Source organism: Ammospiza caudacuta, chromosome 20 (genome assembly GCF_027887145.1).
Source record: "Ammospiza caudacuta isolate bAmmCau1 chromosome 20, bAmmCau1.pri, whole genome shotgun sequence".
Lineage (NCBI taxonomy): Eukaryota > Metazoa > Chordata > Aves > Passeriformes > Passerellidae > Ammospiza > Ammospiza caudacuta.
The window spans coordinates 5,050,819-5,066,888 of record NC_080612.1 but is presented as its reverse complement, the minus strand read 5'-3'; the positions used below and the strand labels follow the sequence as shown (position 1 = coordinate 5,066,888).

At 48.4% G+C, this 16,070-nt stretch overlaps 1 protein-coding gene across 1 annotated transcript in view; it reads left to right on the top strand.

The window, feature by feature from the left end:
- LOC131566527 (sphingosine-1-phosphate transporter SPNS2-like) overlaps nucleotides 1–13,659 on the top strand; it is a 134,504-nt gene extending 120,845 nt beyond the window's left edge. The window contains exons 12-13 of the mRNA XM_058817857.1: nucleotides 10,513–10,559; nucleotides 12,557–13,659. Of these exons, the coding sequence (XP_058673840.1) occupies nucleotides 10,513–10,555 (43 nt within the window). The 3' untranslated portion in view covers nucleotides 10,556–10,559; nucleotides 12,557–13,659. The remainder of the gene's footprint in view (nucleotides 1–10,512; nucleotides 10,560–12,556) is intronic.
- The last annotated feature ends 2,411 nt before the right edge of the window (nucleotides 13,660–16,070 follow it).

The window sequence follows — 16,070 nt, the reverse complement described above, 5'->3', positions numbered from 1 at the left end:
CTCTGGGCATCTGCTTAGGAATAATTTCTTCTTCCAGGGAGGGCAGATACCAGGATAGCAACTCTTTCCTGTAAAGCTTCCTCCAGTTTCCACCCTGCTTCCTTTCCAAACAAGAATTTCCAGGCTTTCACACTACTTTTATCATTGCCACAATTCCTGGCATATTTTGTATTTTTTTTAGCACAGGAATTCCAGTCAACAAGGCTGCTCACAAAGCACAAATGAAAAAAATCCTTTCCATAGAAATTCTTTTTTTAAAACAAAATTATTTTATTACCATTTTCATGCTGCTTCAGAAGTCTGACATCTTAAAGAGGCTTTTAGAAAATGTAGTACTAGCAGAGAACAGGATAGCACATCACTATAATAATCCAATAATTTTGGGGACTAGTTCTATAACACAAATTTAATCCCACCATTCCAAAGTGATAAGAGAGAGAAAACAGTTAAGAATGGGTTCTATAATAGGTTTTAGGCACTAGCAATGTTAAATACTTCAATTGGTTTTTAAACCACTCAAGTACAATTCCTTCTGTGATATCACTTGACTGTGTTGTTGTTTCTTTCCTGCTCTGCACCTCTGCAGAGGAGATTTAAAGCAGTTGTATTTTATTTCCAAACATCAGCACTCTGAACTGTAATTCTCTTACCTGCTTGAGGGATATTGGTGACACCCAAGCTAGATTTTACTCTCTGGAAGACAATAGAGTCTTGCCATGGCAGAGCCCTCTGGAGTGGATCAGAAATCTGATAATTGCACTTTCATCCTCAAGCTCCACCCCAGGTACCTGTGCAGCCCTGCCAAGGAGCCATTTCCAAGGCTGGGAGCAGTCCAGGTTCTTCACTCCATGGAATTAAACACCCAGCACTGCTGAGGGCTGTGTCTGTGGTTTGTGTCCATCCCTTCCTCACTCACAGTGTGGAGCACTGGGACAAACAAAGCTTCACCCTGCAGGGCTGCAGGGGAAAAGCCCACATTGGGTATTTAATAGAAGCTCCATCAATAATTAGAAAAAATGTGCAATTTTTTTTTAATTAGGAAAAGGAATTCAAAAAAGCCCCTTTCCCAAGCTGTGACAGCTTTTGGGTACCAGGGATATAAATCACCATAATTAATGTGTATCAGGGTCCTTTCCTGGGCAGTGAGTGCAGTGATCCTGCAGCCCTGTCCCCAGCCATGGCCACTCCCAGCTGCTGCTGAGGGAAAACCAAATTCATCTGGATCCTTCCTGAAAAATCACCCTGAAAAAATATCCCAGGTGTGGGATACTCTACTCCTCAAAGGATTTTATTGTTTTAACTTCTTCTTTGTTTGGTTCGTTTTTTTTAAACTCAACCCCTGGTTTTACACCTGGAAACATCAGATTTTCTGTTTTTTCCAGAGGTATGAAAAGATGCTTAGGATGGGTGTCCAGGTTTTACACCAGCTCAGTCCCTCTGTGCATGATAGAGGCTGGTATTTTTGCCAAGGACACAGCAATGCAGATCAGGCAGCAGGATGCAAGTGCAGAGTGGATCCTGGTGCAGCCAGAGCAGGAACAAACAGCTGCACTGCTGCAGATATTGAGGACAAAGGAATTCAGTCTTTAACCAGTGACCACTCAGCACCTGAGAGCCTGCAACCAGAATCGTTCACCCCTTTGTTTGCATAATAAGAATCAGGTTATTTAAACAACTCAAGGTATTTCTTTTCTTCTAAAATGAAAATTAAACATTTAATAAGAAAAAAATTGCTCATAACACCTTTGATCTGGTGTGGAAGCTCTTGCTGAGTAGAAGTGCTGGTGGACATTTCATTTTAAAACCGGTGTGTACAAACACTAGAAAAAAATCCTCTTTACAGAGGAGATAGCAAAATCCACAAAAAGAACCATCCCTAGTCCAGACACTTCTGCTGTCTTAAACATGGCACATCTTCAAATTGCATTACAGGAAAAATGAGAATAATCCATTTTCAGGCTCTTTCTTCTGCCTCCTATCAGGCTTATTTTTAGCCTTTTGCAGAACTGGATATAAAATTATCTCCCAGTTCTCCTATTGCAGCAATTTGAAAGTGTCTGACCTTATTTTTGCTTTGCAGATTCTATTATGTGGGACAGGGGAAGGACTCACAGAGTTGTCAAACCTCCCTGTCTCTCATTTTTCTGTGGCAGCAGCTGGGGACAGAAGGGACCCCCCAGGTGACCTGGTGTTGTTGCCATTAAGCATTTCCCAGGTATTGAGGTGGCAGCTGGCTGGTGCTGAGTGTGCTCCATTCTGGTGGTTTGCATTGCCAAAAAGAACATTCCTTCTCTGAAATTGCTGGAGCTGTATCACAGAGGGTTTTATGGGATGCTGGACACTTATTTTAGAGAGTTGTGTCAGTGCTGCATGGAGGCAGAGTTTGGATTTGAGGATTTCAGGAGCTGCAGGTGGATTTTAACAACTCCCAAAAAGGGAGTTTTGAGAACAGTTTGCTCACTGCTGATAGTCAGCTGCTTATGGGGAGGAATATCATTGCTTCATTTGTTTTGACTTTACAAAAGAACAATAATTAAACATTTCCTACAGCGGGAGAAACTCACAATGCTTTTTTAGCCCAGATAAGACATTGCTGGCCTTTGAAGCCACATGAATTTACAACAAAAAGCCTGGATTAAATGCAGAGGGTCTGTGGTGATGGGAGGAGAGAGGCAAGGAGTGAGTTTGAGTATCTGACAGTGGCAGGATAACAACTCATAGACTGCAGATGAACAAGATTAGACTGTTAGATGGTTTATATGGAATCTGTGGTAGGAATACAAAGGGAGAGGTGGTGAAAATGTAAGTGGTTCTGTTATTGGTTGGAAAAGCTCCTTGTAGAGCTGTTGGTTTCTCACCTGTTTACTGGCCACGTTTGTAACTCCATAAACAGCTAGCAAAACCAAGAATGTAACAACTGGGAACCTGAATTTTAAATGCTGCTGCAGCTGGGAGCTGCTGGTGCTATGCAGATGGAAATTAGTCTAATATAGAGCAATTGCTGATTTGTTGTACCACTTCAGCCAGCCTGTGGATTTCCTGCAGGTTGGGTAGGAGGTGGCAAAGGTCAGTGTGGGTTCTCACAGGCAGTTTGAGCTCAGCTGTGGTCCTGACAGGGTGTTGGAAATGCTCTGTCAGAGTTCAGCATTGGCAGCAGGAGCTTTGCTTTAGCCCAGGCAGGATGGGGCAGCTGGTTCTGCTCTGGGAACCCCTGAGCTGTGGAAGGGGCTGTGGGCAGAGCTCTGGGTTCTCCAAACCACCCATTCCCCAGCAGACTGACCTTCCCAGGTTCATCCCCTGTGCCACAGAAAGGAAAACAATATCCCTGCACTATTCCCAGCTACTCAGTGCTCTCCCAAGCAAGAATGGAACTTCTCCATGTGCCTCGTGCTGTAGGAAAGCCAAAGCTCACTCTTCCAGGAGCTCCAGATCAAGAACTGTGTGGGAGTCCTCCTGCTGTCTTGGCTGCTAACTCTCTGCTGTGAGCCCCAGGAATTCAGAGGTTGTCCCTGGAGTGCTCATGAGCTGTAAATCAGGATTGGAGGCACCTTCCCACAGGGTGCAAGGGGCACTGAAATCATCTGCTACCAATGGACCCAGCATGTCAATTGGCACTGGCATGGCAAGGGAGGATTCTTGGCATACAGGAGGGATTTTGCCATGCAGGAGGAGATTTTAAGTTCTTACTGAGACAGATCCTTTGCTAAGGCTGCCCTGGCACAGAGACCAAATCTGATCAGATCCCACGCAGGTGACTGGAGCTCTGAGCAGAAGGCAGCAGCCTTCCAAGCAAGAAACAATCTCTGACACAAGGAAATGGAAGAAATCATGAAAAATTCAGCCTTGCTGGTTCCTGATGGCAGAGCATTTTGCAAAGGTATTGGCTTTTATGAGCAGCAGTGACCTCTCTTTATGCAGCAGTCTGCAAGGCAGATCCTGTGCCTGTGGGTGTGTTAGAGCAATTTACTGTGGTTGGGTCCTTGACCTGGGCCAGGCTTTAACCCCTCACAGCCACTCCAGAGCATTGGGAGAATTGGAAGGCTGAGAGGTGGAAAACTTGTGGGTTGAGTCCAGTTTAATAGGGAAAGCAAAAGCTGCACCACAAACAAAGCAAAACAAACCAAGGAATTCACTCCCCACTTGCCATGGCAGGTGGGTGTTCAGCCATCCCCCAGGAGGGCAGGGCCCCTTTAGACACAAATTACATGAAGAACAAACACCTTCACTCCAACCATTCCTCCTGCTTCCCCCACTTTATATACTGAGCACAGAGTCACAGGGTGTGGAATATCAGTTTGGGTCTCCTGTCCTGGCTCTGTCTCCTCCCATGGACACCCAATTCCTCACCAGCATGGCAGGACAAGGAGCAGAAAAGGCCTTGGATCCATGCAAGCCCTGTTCAGGAATAACAAAAACATCTCTGTATAATCACCCATGTTCAGCACAAAACCAAAACACAACCCCACTCCAGACACTGGGAGGAAAATTCAATTAAATCTACTCCAGCCAAAGCCAGCACAGGCCAAGTGACATCTTTTAGAGAAACAGGGACAAACTGTTGGAGTGTTATCTCCAGTGATTCAGTAAGGAGTGTCTTAAGTGATCTGGCTTGGTGATTCCCAAAGTTTCTGCCAAAATGGGATTGCCAGGACTGTAACAGTGGAGTGGAATGGATGGATGTTTCCTTGAGGCCCCCAGGCCAGCTTGGACAGGGCTTGGAGCAGCCTGGTCTGCTGGAATGTGTCCCTGCCCATGGCAGGGGTTGGAATGAGAGGATCTTCAAGGTCCCTTTCACCCCAACCCCTTCCATGGTTGTGTTATTTCCCACACCTGGTAGCTCAGAGGCTGGTGAGAAGAGCTGCAGCATGAGCAGTTATTTTGGAGGATAAGAAGTATGTTTTTAATCAAGTGCCATCAGGATGTTCTACAGGATTTTCTATTTTAAGATTTAATTCATTCTTATCTGCTTTTTATGTCATGTTTTCTCCCCCTTGCCATCCAATCATTCAATCAAAAGTGAGGCACTCCACTGCCTCTTTTCTCCATTATTTCAGAGGACATAATTGCATGTTGTTACACACATCTTCCGTGGCACTAAAACCCTCCACCTCAATTCTGAGCCCATCAATATCTGGCAGAATTATCCTTACAGAGACAGACTCAGGCACAAAGTTCCAAGACCCACAGACTTCAGGGGTCTGTGGCAGAAAACCCCCAAAGATTGGTGAGCTCTGGAGCTCATTTCCATCCAGGTCCTTGGGACCCTGATTGCTGCTGTAAACTGCTCATCTTCACATCTGTTCTGCTGCCTGGGAAAATAGCAGGAAAGGTTATTGATTTTTCCTTTATGCCAGTTTTCTCCTCAGTAAAGATGTGTGAAAGAGGAAAAAATGAAGCTGACCCATGTTTCTGCCTCTGGAGACAAATCTGCACCTGGATTAAATGAACAGATGGAAAATACTGACAGTCTGTGCAGCTTTGAGGGGCTGAACCAAGTAGAGGGGAAAACATATTTGCTGTACATGATTATCATATTTTGTTTACTAAACCCACTGACATGCAGGAAGAAAAGGGGATTTGAGCCAATTCATTTCTTCAGTGCAGCTGGAGGAGCCCCTGTCCCCAGCAGAGAGCTGTGACCCCGCAGTGACAGAGCAGAGCAGAGGGAAGGGCAGGGCACAGGCAGCTCCTGTGTGAGCCTGGGATGGAGAGCACAGAGCCCCTGGCTGGGAATGAGGGCACAGACAGAGCAGCCACAGGGAGCACTGCTCCTGCTCCAAAGCAAACCCCTCCTGGGCCAGATTGCTGGCTGAATTTGGTTAGAGTTCTCTCAGCATCCTTTTCCTGCACCAAACTGGCCTCAGCTCCATCAACAGCCCGTTCCTGCAGGCTGGATAACCTGCAGATGCATCAGGAAGCTCAGACTATTTTTAACAGTGCCATCCTGTCCTTGTGCCACTCACTGGGAGCTCCAGGCTGATAGATCACTGTTGCTCTCCTTCCCTTTCAGTCACAGTTCCCAGCTCCTGCTTGGAGCCTGAAGTTCTGCAGGAATTCATGTTCCCAATCACATCTTGTCCCAGAATTCCTGACTTCGCCCTCAGAACAGCTTGAGGTCAGTCAGAGCAGGAGCTGCTCTCTGGGAGCAATCCTTGATGCTGCTGTTCTTGCTGAAGGTACCAGCTCAGAGTGAGGGTTCATGTTCTGCAGCTTTTCTGGGGAGGATTGGAGGCTGTGGCAGCTTGTTCAGCATCCCAGGAGAGCTGCTGTGGAGCAGGGAGCCAAATCCATCTCCTTCCAGCTGCAGGTGAAAATGGGAACTGTGCTTAGCTACTGCAGGCAGCACTGGCTAACCCAGCTACCTGCTGCACTGTTACCAAAACTCTGTAATGAGGGCAGAGGAGGCACACACTGGAACTGGAGTGTCCACCCTGCTGGGTTTGCTCCTCCTGAAGTGTCTGGTGCAAAGGTGGGGCAGGACTGGCACCAGTGTTTGCACTCAGGGTGTGGCAGAGTCAGCTGAGAGATGTCTGGTTTGTTTTGGCTTCTGCAGTGAGCAAAACAGGGAGAGAACAGCTGTGGCTTTGGTTGTTCCAGGGGCTGCTCCAGCTCTCCTGCTCCATAGCTCCTTCCAGCAGTTCTCTGCAGGAATTGGTGATAACAGCAGCAGCAGTGCAAGTCCCTTCTGTGTTCATGGATGAGTTAATAAAATTCACTCTTACAGCAGGTGTGGAGCTACCAGTGACCATCCTTGGCCTCTGTTTTCCTTGTCCAGTCTCAGGCAGCAGCATCAGCTCTGAATGCTGCTGTTTCAGTGGCTGGAATTTCAGCCTGCTGCATCTGGCTGGGCTAATCATCCCTGAGCAGCCCAGCTGGAGGGTGAGGCTGCTCTGATGCAAAAACCACCCTTTAACTGGCTGCATTTGAAAATAGATTTGGTTTTCATAGATGAAGGCCATAAAATCTCCTTACCTTTCAAGGATGTCTGGCCATGAACTTTTCATCACCTAAAATTTCATGTTTTAATGTGTTTACAAGGCTTTTTGGAGATGTTTTTAACCTCCCAATGTCTGAGGAAGTTCAGACAGGACAATCTGCTGGGAGCTGCCATTAGTGACTGGTCTCCAGTGTCCCTTCCTAAAGCACTGCTTCAGACAGACACTTGATGGCACATTGCAGCAGAAACACACAATTCTCTCCACTGAAATTAAGGACAAAGATCCTTAATCACTGGCAGGAATTGCTGCCAAGTCCAGTGGTCCAGCTGCCCCTGTAGCCCCTGTGTTTCTGTCTGCTGAATGAGGTCCAGCTCAACAACTCAACACTAAAAAACTCCTGCTCAATAACTCAAAAACTGATTTATTTTCAGTCTAGAAGGACCCTACCAGAGCATTTTATTAGTGGTTGTAAAAATTAAGTGATGTTAAGTACAGCAGGCTGTAAAAACCAGGACAACATTTCCTAATGTGCTTCTCAAATACAAAAGCCAGAGTCTGGCTTGTGTAGATAGCAAGAAAACTGAGCTTTGGGAAAGCTGCAGGATCCTGAAACACAGGTGGTGTTTAACTTAGGCATGGAAGTTGACATGAACCAGGCTGGCAGCATTCCCAAAAGCCTCTCTTGGAGCCTTGGGCCCGGCACACTGAGGTGTGTCCTCCTTCCTGCCTGGAGCTCAGGGACAGAGGTGGCACATCCCTGGAGCTGAGCAGGAGCCACTCATCCCACGGTGCTCTCACAGCTGAGCAGGGCCAGCTGGGCTCTCCCCTTGCTGCCCAGGAGGAGCACAAGGTTCTTGCTCTGGGTGTTGGCAGCAGGAATCCTTTCAAACCCCTGGGAGGGCTGGCTGCACAACAGCCTGTAATCTGCATTAGCTGCTGGCCTGGGGACCAGCAAGGCTGGAAAGCACCTGGAGAATAATCCTTCCCAGTTCCTGAAATAGAGCATGGCCGACCTGTGAAAGATCCTGGCCAGTCATCTGTTACCTTAAATTGCCTCTCTTGTCCTCTTGCAGGTCTCTAAGCGGCCGAGGTGCAGTGAAATTAGATCCATTTTACGTGGCATAAATATTTAACAGCTCTAGAGCATGTAGTTTCATATTAAACAGACAGTCTTATAAATACTTCAGAATTATAGGTGCTGTCACAGTACATGGAAATGACTTGATAGGATCTAGGAGAAATATTTAGGTTTGACAGGAGAGGAAGTGATGGAGTTAGAGAGAATCAGCCACATTTTTAACTGCTAGAGGAGTCCCTAAAAAAAACCCAAAAAAGTTGTACAGCTTCTGTTCTTGAAGGGCAGTCTGGGTGAGTTTCCTCCTCCTCCAGAAATAACAGACTGGTTCTCACCCTACTCTCTTCAAGGAATGAAAACATTCATAATCTTAAAAAAACACTGCAGAGCAAACAGAACAATTTGGGAGCCAATGCTCAGTGATCCATTCAGTGTGGGACTATCGTTATTAGAAAGGCAAGTGGTACTTAATGAGGGATTTAGATGCTCTTGAGCCTTGTTATTTTAAGCCCATGTACTACAGTTTGCCACCTAAGAGAGTTCAAAATTTATTATTTGTAGATTTGCTTTAAGAAAAGTAAACAAAATCCCACCTGACCCATGAACTGAGCCCCACTGTGACTGGTTGTGGCAGTGACCAGTGAAGCACAGGGCTTCAGAGGGACTGAGGAGGCACTGTCCCAAATTTGGAACTGTTTCAGTTCTGTCTCCTGTCCACCATCTTCCTGTGTGATCCCTGAAAGTCATTTCTCTCCCCAGCAGGTTCACAAGTCACGTGCAGTCTAATTTCCCATCAAATCTTCAAAAAACATTTCAGGATTAGCCCCTGCAGGCCTCTGTTCCCATCTGTGAAACAGAGATAAAGCAGAACTTGAGAGAAATGTGTTAAAATAAAAGGGTGGTACATTTTATCCCATAGGAGGCTGAACTGTTATTCAAGCAGGAAAGTTGTGTCTATTTCCAGTTGTGTCAGCAATGCAGGTCCATGATAAAGTCATGGCAAAACTGACCTTATAGATTCTGTGTTCTCTAAGAATATGGAATGATGTGCCAAGGGACAGGACTTTCAAACATTATGGCTCACTCAAACCTCTGGAGTTTCAGTGTTCTCTGATAGTTTTGTGACATTCCATAGCTTGCTTTCTACTTTTGAAGTTGGCTGTAGCATGCCCAGGTAGTTTTCTCTGATGTATTCTGCACAATTCCAATGTTCAATACAATGTGATCTCCAGTGCACTGGGGTTACCAGGAATGGGACTTGCACGAAGAAACTTGGGCCAGCTCCTCCTCCTCCTCCTCCTCTGAAGAGCAAGAGAGCCAGCAGCTGCCCCAGCCCCTTTGGGTTTTTTTTCCCCAGCCCAACTCTCCTGTTATCTGTGCCTTTCTCAGAGAAGCCCCCAGGTAAAAAGAGAGAGCAGGAGAGAGCAGCCAGCTGGAGCCCTCCCCTGAGCTGTGGCCACTTCTTTTGCCTCTCTGAAATACCTGGTTGTTATTGTCTCTTAGCAACACATTTAGCAGAAAATTCTTTTAGATAAATAAACAAAAAGAGAAGTCCTAAACCCCAACACCAGCACAGCCAACCTCCACTGGTAGGTGGAGACTCTCCCTTTGTAACTCAGATTTGTTTATGCTGCTGCTGCCCCAGCACAGGCAGAGAGCCCTCAGGTGAAGCACTCACACAGCCACATCAGGGCAGGTCTGTGGGTGTGCTGGGGGTTTCCCAGTGTTGGAATAATCCAGGTGTTCCCACTGAGGTCCAAAGGCTTTGGAGTGTGAGGATGTCACCTCTGAGAGTTCACACGGTGCCTGCTGTGTGTCACTGTCAAAGGCAGTAACAAGAACAGCATGGGAGGGGACGGGAGAGGAGCTGCTGCTGAGGAAGGTTGGATTTTCCAGGGCATGTTCTGCAAGGACAAGCAGCAGGGGTGAGGGGTGGCCTTGGCAGGAGTATTGCTGCTGTCCCTGTGTCCCCCAGAGCAGACAGGAGCTCTCCCCTCACTGTCCTTCAGGACAGCTCCTGCCTGGTGGCACAGCAGTCCCTGCCACACGCTGCCCATCACCCAGAGCAGTGCCTGGAACAGCAGCAGGACTTCAGGAGCTGCAAACTGAAAGACAACTCAATTTTCCTTAGTTCTTATCAGTGATGACTGTTTCCATCTGTGCTGTCAGGCTGAAGGCACCAACAGCCACTGTGCAATCTTGTATTGGCTTAGGGAAATTGTAGCTACCTGGATGCCTTTGGGACCTTCCCAAATTCTTGTCAGTTGGTGCCAGCAATGTTATTTGGCATGTTCCAGCCATTGTCAGCACTGCTGCCAGGCACCCCTGTGTGACAAGGTTTCAGCTTCATACCATTGTGCAGGACAGTTTTTAATGTCCCACTTCTTTAGACACTGTTAAGCAACCAAAACCTGGATCTACCAGGCTGGTATGTTATTAGGAATCTATTTCTTTGCTAATTGCAGCTCTCACACAACACTTCTGTTTTCTGTCCACCAGGGTGAATCAGCTTGTGATGCCACCAGCCTCTGTGAAAGTCTGAGATGGTGAGTGACCCAAACCAAGCTACAAACCCCTGCCAGCCCATCTCTTTCCTTATCAATTGCAGAGAAGTTTCCTTAGCCAGCTCTGGTTGCACTTTTGCCACCCTCAGCCCAAAGCAGAGCAAATCAGGAACAGGGAAACCAGGGGTCAGCTCAAATGTCCTTTGTGGTATCGAGTTGCTTCCAGAACCTGGTGTTCCCTTCTTTGAGCAGAAAAGCCCATGTGTTGCCCATGTCCCTTGACCAGTGTGACTGTGCCAGGCCAGAACTGAAAACCTTTTGGTGTTCACAAAACCTCCTGCTGCCCTGCTCGGGGTCAAACATGGGCTGCTACCCAAACACCATTTCTGGCACAGTCCAGGTTTTCTGCAGAAAGTGTTTCAGGCAGCACCTGACCCTGTCCCTCTGCAACCCTTGGACCCAGGGTGACACCTCTGAGCCAGAGGGACCAGGGCCTGTCCCCTCCCTGCTGCCCACCCTGTCCCTTGTGTTCCTGCTGCCCTTATCACTGCCCCACAGCCACAGCGCTGCTGCCTGGAGCTGCCACAAGTGATAAACACTTCCCAGCATTTTACTGCAGCCAAAATTAATTAAAGCAAGTTTTTGAAGAGGAGATTTCTTTCCCATAAATTAAATGCATTGAAAGACTAATCAGAAAATCAGAACTCAATAAGACACTTCAGAATGGCCTTTTGAGGGAAAAGATTTCATGCAATCTCTAGCACAGCAGATGTGGTATTTCCACAGACAGGAGGGGATTTGGGCATGGGGCTGCCTGGAGTTTGCAGGCTCTGTATTCACTAACAGCAGCTTTTGGATAAAGTTGGAGGAGTTTATTTTAAAATGCCATCAACAAATCTGGGAGGAAATCCTTGGTGCTGTTATTGAAACTTGGCTTACAGACCAGTGGCTTACAGACCACACTACCTGTGTCCTGGGCACACCAAGGTTTTTCACTGCACTTCCCTCTTTTTTGGTCCAGTTTTAAACAGCTTGAAAGAAACCAGGGCACCATCATAGGGGAATTTTCCTGTAATCCAGCAACCACTAATTTTTAAGGTCAGGGGCAATTTCCTGCGTAACATGGAGCTCAGGCCCTCTCACAGGAAATCCTGCAGTGAGAGCACTGGTTATCCTTGCCCCATTATCTGGGACAGCAGTTGGCTCCTGGAGAGGCCACACAGAGGTACCTCAGCAGTGAGCAGAGGTGCTGACATGGCCCTGAGGCCAGCATGGGCACAGGCAGTGCCTGCCCTGCCGTGCCAGCAGCACCTGAGCTGGGCTCTGCTGGGCGGGCACCTGAGCTGGGCCCTCCAGGGGACAGCTGTTTCTAAAATGACAATTTAAGGCACAAGGCAGCTCCTCTTTAGTAAACTGAGGGTGTCAGAAGCAGTCTACAGGAATAGAGCCTGTCCTGGGCTGCCTCAGCCCACAGCAGGAGCAGTTGTGCCTGCACAGGGCACACAGCTGCTGGTCACCTCCTGGAGGGGCTGGCCAGGGTCACAGAGCCTCTGTTCCATTCCAAATGGCTTCAGCACATCCCCAGGGGCAGGCTGTGCCAACCCCCTGCTTGCACAGACACCGGGGTCTCTGTCATGGTTTGACAGAGTGCGACGCCAGTGCAGCCATGAAAATATATTCTCCTTAATGTCTGCTGTGAGATGTGACCAGAAATGGAGCAAGGCAGGCTCCAGCTTAGGAATAAAGGAAAGAACTTTATTAACTTACAATACAAACGAGGTCTGACCTCTTTCATGGACCAGAACCAAGTGAGAGTTCCCCTGGGGGTTCTCTGCTTTTAACCCCCTGTGTTCTCAGAGGTGTATCCATGTCCTCAGCGGCCACACCAGGTGCCAACATTCAAATCTGAGCACCCATTGGTTTCACCACAGCCTCCAAACAATCTCACTTCCTTTTCAAACCAGGCCAGTCTCTTAGCTGGCCCCCAGCAATCCATCCCTGCAGCTTCCCCAGTAACTCCTTCTGTTCCCTGTTTGCAGCTGCCAGTGAAGGCCGGGACACGTGGACTCCTGCTCCCACCACACCAGTCTCAACCTGGAACCCTCCTGTGCTGGGTGTCAGTGGATCCTTCAGCTCCACATCACAGAGGGGGTCTCCATCTCTCCATCCCTCTCTCCAGCCTGCAGGGTCAGGCCCAGGAGATGAGCAGGGCAGCTGGGAAGGTGGAAACTTCTGGAACACAAGGACATTCAGGGGTCCCCTGAGCATGGACACCAACTGTCCACTGGACCCAGAAAAAGCTGCCCAAGTGAGCAACTGTAGATTGTGTAAATGGTTTTAGTTGTAGCCAATGAAGTCCACATTGTTTGTGGGGCAGCTGGTGTCCTATGGAATGCTGCTGCTCTGCCAGCACTCCCACTCCCACAGACTGCACTAGTTGAGGACCTGTTCTGTACATCACCTTTTCTTTGACACTGAAGGCTTGATTCAGATTATTATTTTTTATTTAAATATGTTATAAGAAGCTTTATATCTGCTGGAGACATTAGATGAGATATATATATATATATATATACTTAGATAAATTTTTTATTTAAACATTTGAAATCTGGAGCTGCCTGTGCAACCATAGCAGACATGAATAACGTCCACAGCTCTCCTCATCTCAGTGCCCAGGTGCCAGGGCCTGCAAGAACACCACAGGAAAACTTCCAGTGGCTGACCCACCTGTCACTGAGACTGAGCAATGGGACAGAGGAGAGAGTTTCACTGCACTGGGTGTGCTGGTGGTTGTCACAGAAAGGCCCAGAAGAACGTTGGACAGAAATCCCTACAGGCTCTAAAGTTTTCCATATGCTAAATTCAGCCTTCCTAGGAGGTTCACAGGCTTTTAAAATACCAAAATCCAGCTGGCTGAATGGCTGCACCTTGGGCCTGGGAGTGCAATACTGCTGTGCCAGTGACCTCGTGCTTTGTTTACATGATACCATATCAGACTGTCAATGCTAATTCTCCCTGCCAACATCCCAGAGCAGGAGGCTGGCACTGCCTTCAGAGCAGTGCTTGGCTCCTGCTCACCCAGCCTGAGCTGGCACTGGGGTGCACCTGGAGCTGTACCTGTACAGAGGTGCCTTTGAGAGCTGTCAGACGAGGCCAGTGCTGAACTGGGTTGGACTCCAGTGCAGGAGTGGTGCCATCCATGGAGTCTGGTTCCTGGACCTGCAGGAGCCAAAGCTGTGCTGTGTCAGCTGGATGGGGCAGGAAGGGGAGCACAGCTCCTGGAGAGGGCCAGGCTGCCACAGGAAGGGCACTTGGGGTCCAGGGAGGAGTAAATGAGCTCAGGAAATGTCAGAGCAGAACCAGATGTGAGTTAGGGCTGGAGCTGCTGTCCTGGCTGTGCCAGAAGATCTCTCAGGCACAGCAAGGTGCTGTTAGCAAACCTGGGTTTGTCTCCCATCCCCTGCAGGATGTGCTGGACCTGCAGCACAGCTCTGCAGCAGAGATGGTTCCAGTGCCAGGTGCTCACCCCATGGCAAATCCCTGCCAGGCTGGGGATTCCTGTGATCCCCTGAGCCCTCCCTCCTCCCAGAGCTCACAGGGCTCCTCTGCAAGGGTTCTGTCACCTGGAATTCCTTAACAAGAGCTCCAAGAGTTGGCTAAAGAATCAGAGCCAGAAGTGTTCCTCTAGTGCCTGAGCAAGCCAGGTGCTAGAAACAACAAAGCAAAGCAGATCCCAACAATGCTTCACTTCCTACCTCGTGCCACTATTTACACTCAGAGGGGAAACACAGCAGCTGTAGTCTGGGAGCCAAACTCTTGGCTTTAAAGGCACATGAATTTCTGATTCCCATTAAGAAATTCCTTTTTAAGCTGTTTAAAAGGAAACAAAAAGCAACCCAACAATCAGTCATTTCATCTCAGAGACCAAAGAAGATTAACCACATTTTCTAAATTGCTTTTCTGATAGGCTCTCTGTTGTGTAGCATTTATTGTCAACAAAATGGAACATTTCTGCAAAGGTTCAGAGATTAGGAATTCTCCTTAAACTTAATTCTCAGGAGTCAGCAATGAAAAGGGAACTGAAGTGTTCTGTAATGTCACTGGCAATCCTTGTTTGTGACAGGCTCCAGTCCCTGCTGCTTTTATCCTTTGTGCACATGAAGGAAATGCTGTAGATGCTGTTTGAACAAGGACAGAGGGAAGGGAGCAAAGGAGTGAGAATGAGTCCTGCCTTCACCAAGGGATCCCTGAATCCCTGCTCCCACATGTTCCAGGCTGAGACAGGGAGGCTCAGGCTCTTCAGACCCCTGCTGCATTCAGCAGGGCCTGTGCAGTGTCCAGAGGCACCAGGGAGGCTCCAGCTCCCCTCAGTTAATCACAGGGGTTTTCTTCTACCCCACTCCATAAAGGGGATTTGTTTAAAGCATTAACCCCCCCCAGCTGATCCTGCACTGGCAGTCGGGTGGTTTGTACAGGGTGGGACACTGAGGCAGTGGCACCTGCCCAGAGAAGCAAGAGAATGACCCAGAAGGCAGCAAGTGCCACCCCAAGGGGCTCCTGCTGCCACCACCCCAGAGCAGGTCTGGGTGGCCCCAGGAGCCTCTCCCCTTAAGTCAGGGTGACTGAACCCCAAAAATGTCCCCAAAAATGTCTGGCTGTGCTCTGGGAAGCAGAGTTCTCCCAAGCTCCACCCCAAATGCTTCTTCTCTTCTCCATTGGCTTTACTGTCTGGCAAACCAGCACTTACAATCACTTTTACTACGTGATGTATGGGAGTATTAGTGAATTTTCTTGTTATACAAGGGAGGAGTATAAAATAGTTTTCTGATTTCTTTCAGAAGCAAATGACTATTTTATTTTTTAAGAGCAATTGATTGTGAATCTCAGAGTATAAAAAAAAAAAAAAAAGATAAGCCAAATATATACCTTTATGTAAATTAAGAAATAAAAGTATTTAAAATGTACCCCCTGGCTCCTTTTCTTGTGTCACCTCTTGGCTGTGGTCCCTGGGATGAGGATGCTCCAAGCTCCAGGGCTGCCAAGAAGTCCCCAGGACACCAGCCTGCCTGGGGTTTGTGGAGAGGTAACACCAGGAGCAGGGAGGGTGGTGGATTCCAGCCTCCCATTCCCCAGAGCTGGGGGAAGGGGTCAGTGTGGGCCTGGCACAGGTGGGGTCCCCTCCAGCCCCACTCAGCCCCTCTCAGCACAACAGAGGAGCTGGCTGATGGACTGATGGAAACGGGTCAGTGCTCATGGGCTGGGCGCTCAGGAAGGCAGGAAATGATGCCCAGGTGGTCCCACAGTCAAGGCTGCCCTTCAGTGACCCCACAGCAGCCATGGCCGCCGGGCTCTCAGGGTAAAGGAGGAGGGGCTGCTCCTGCTGCACTGGGAGCAGCTCAGCCTCGGCTCCTGTGACACTCGGGTGTCTGAGGCTCCCCTGACCAGCTGGGAGAGCCTCCCACAGCAGGGCCTCCCTCCAGAGTCCTCCTCCAGCACAGGGCAGGCTCCAAGCCAGGAGACCACAAAAGCAAAGGCTCTGTCACTTAAAACACC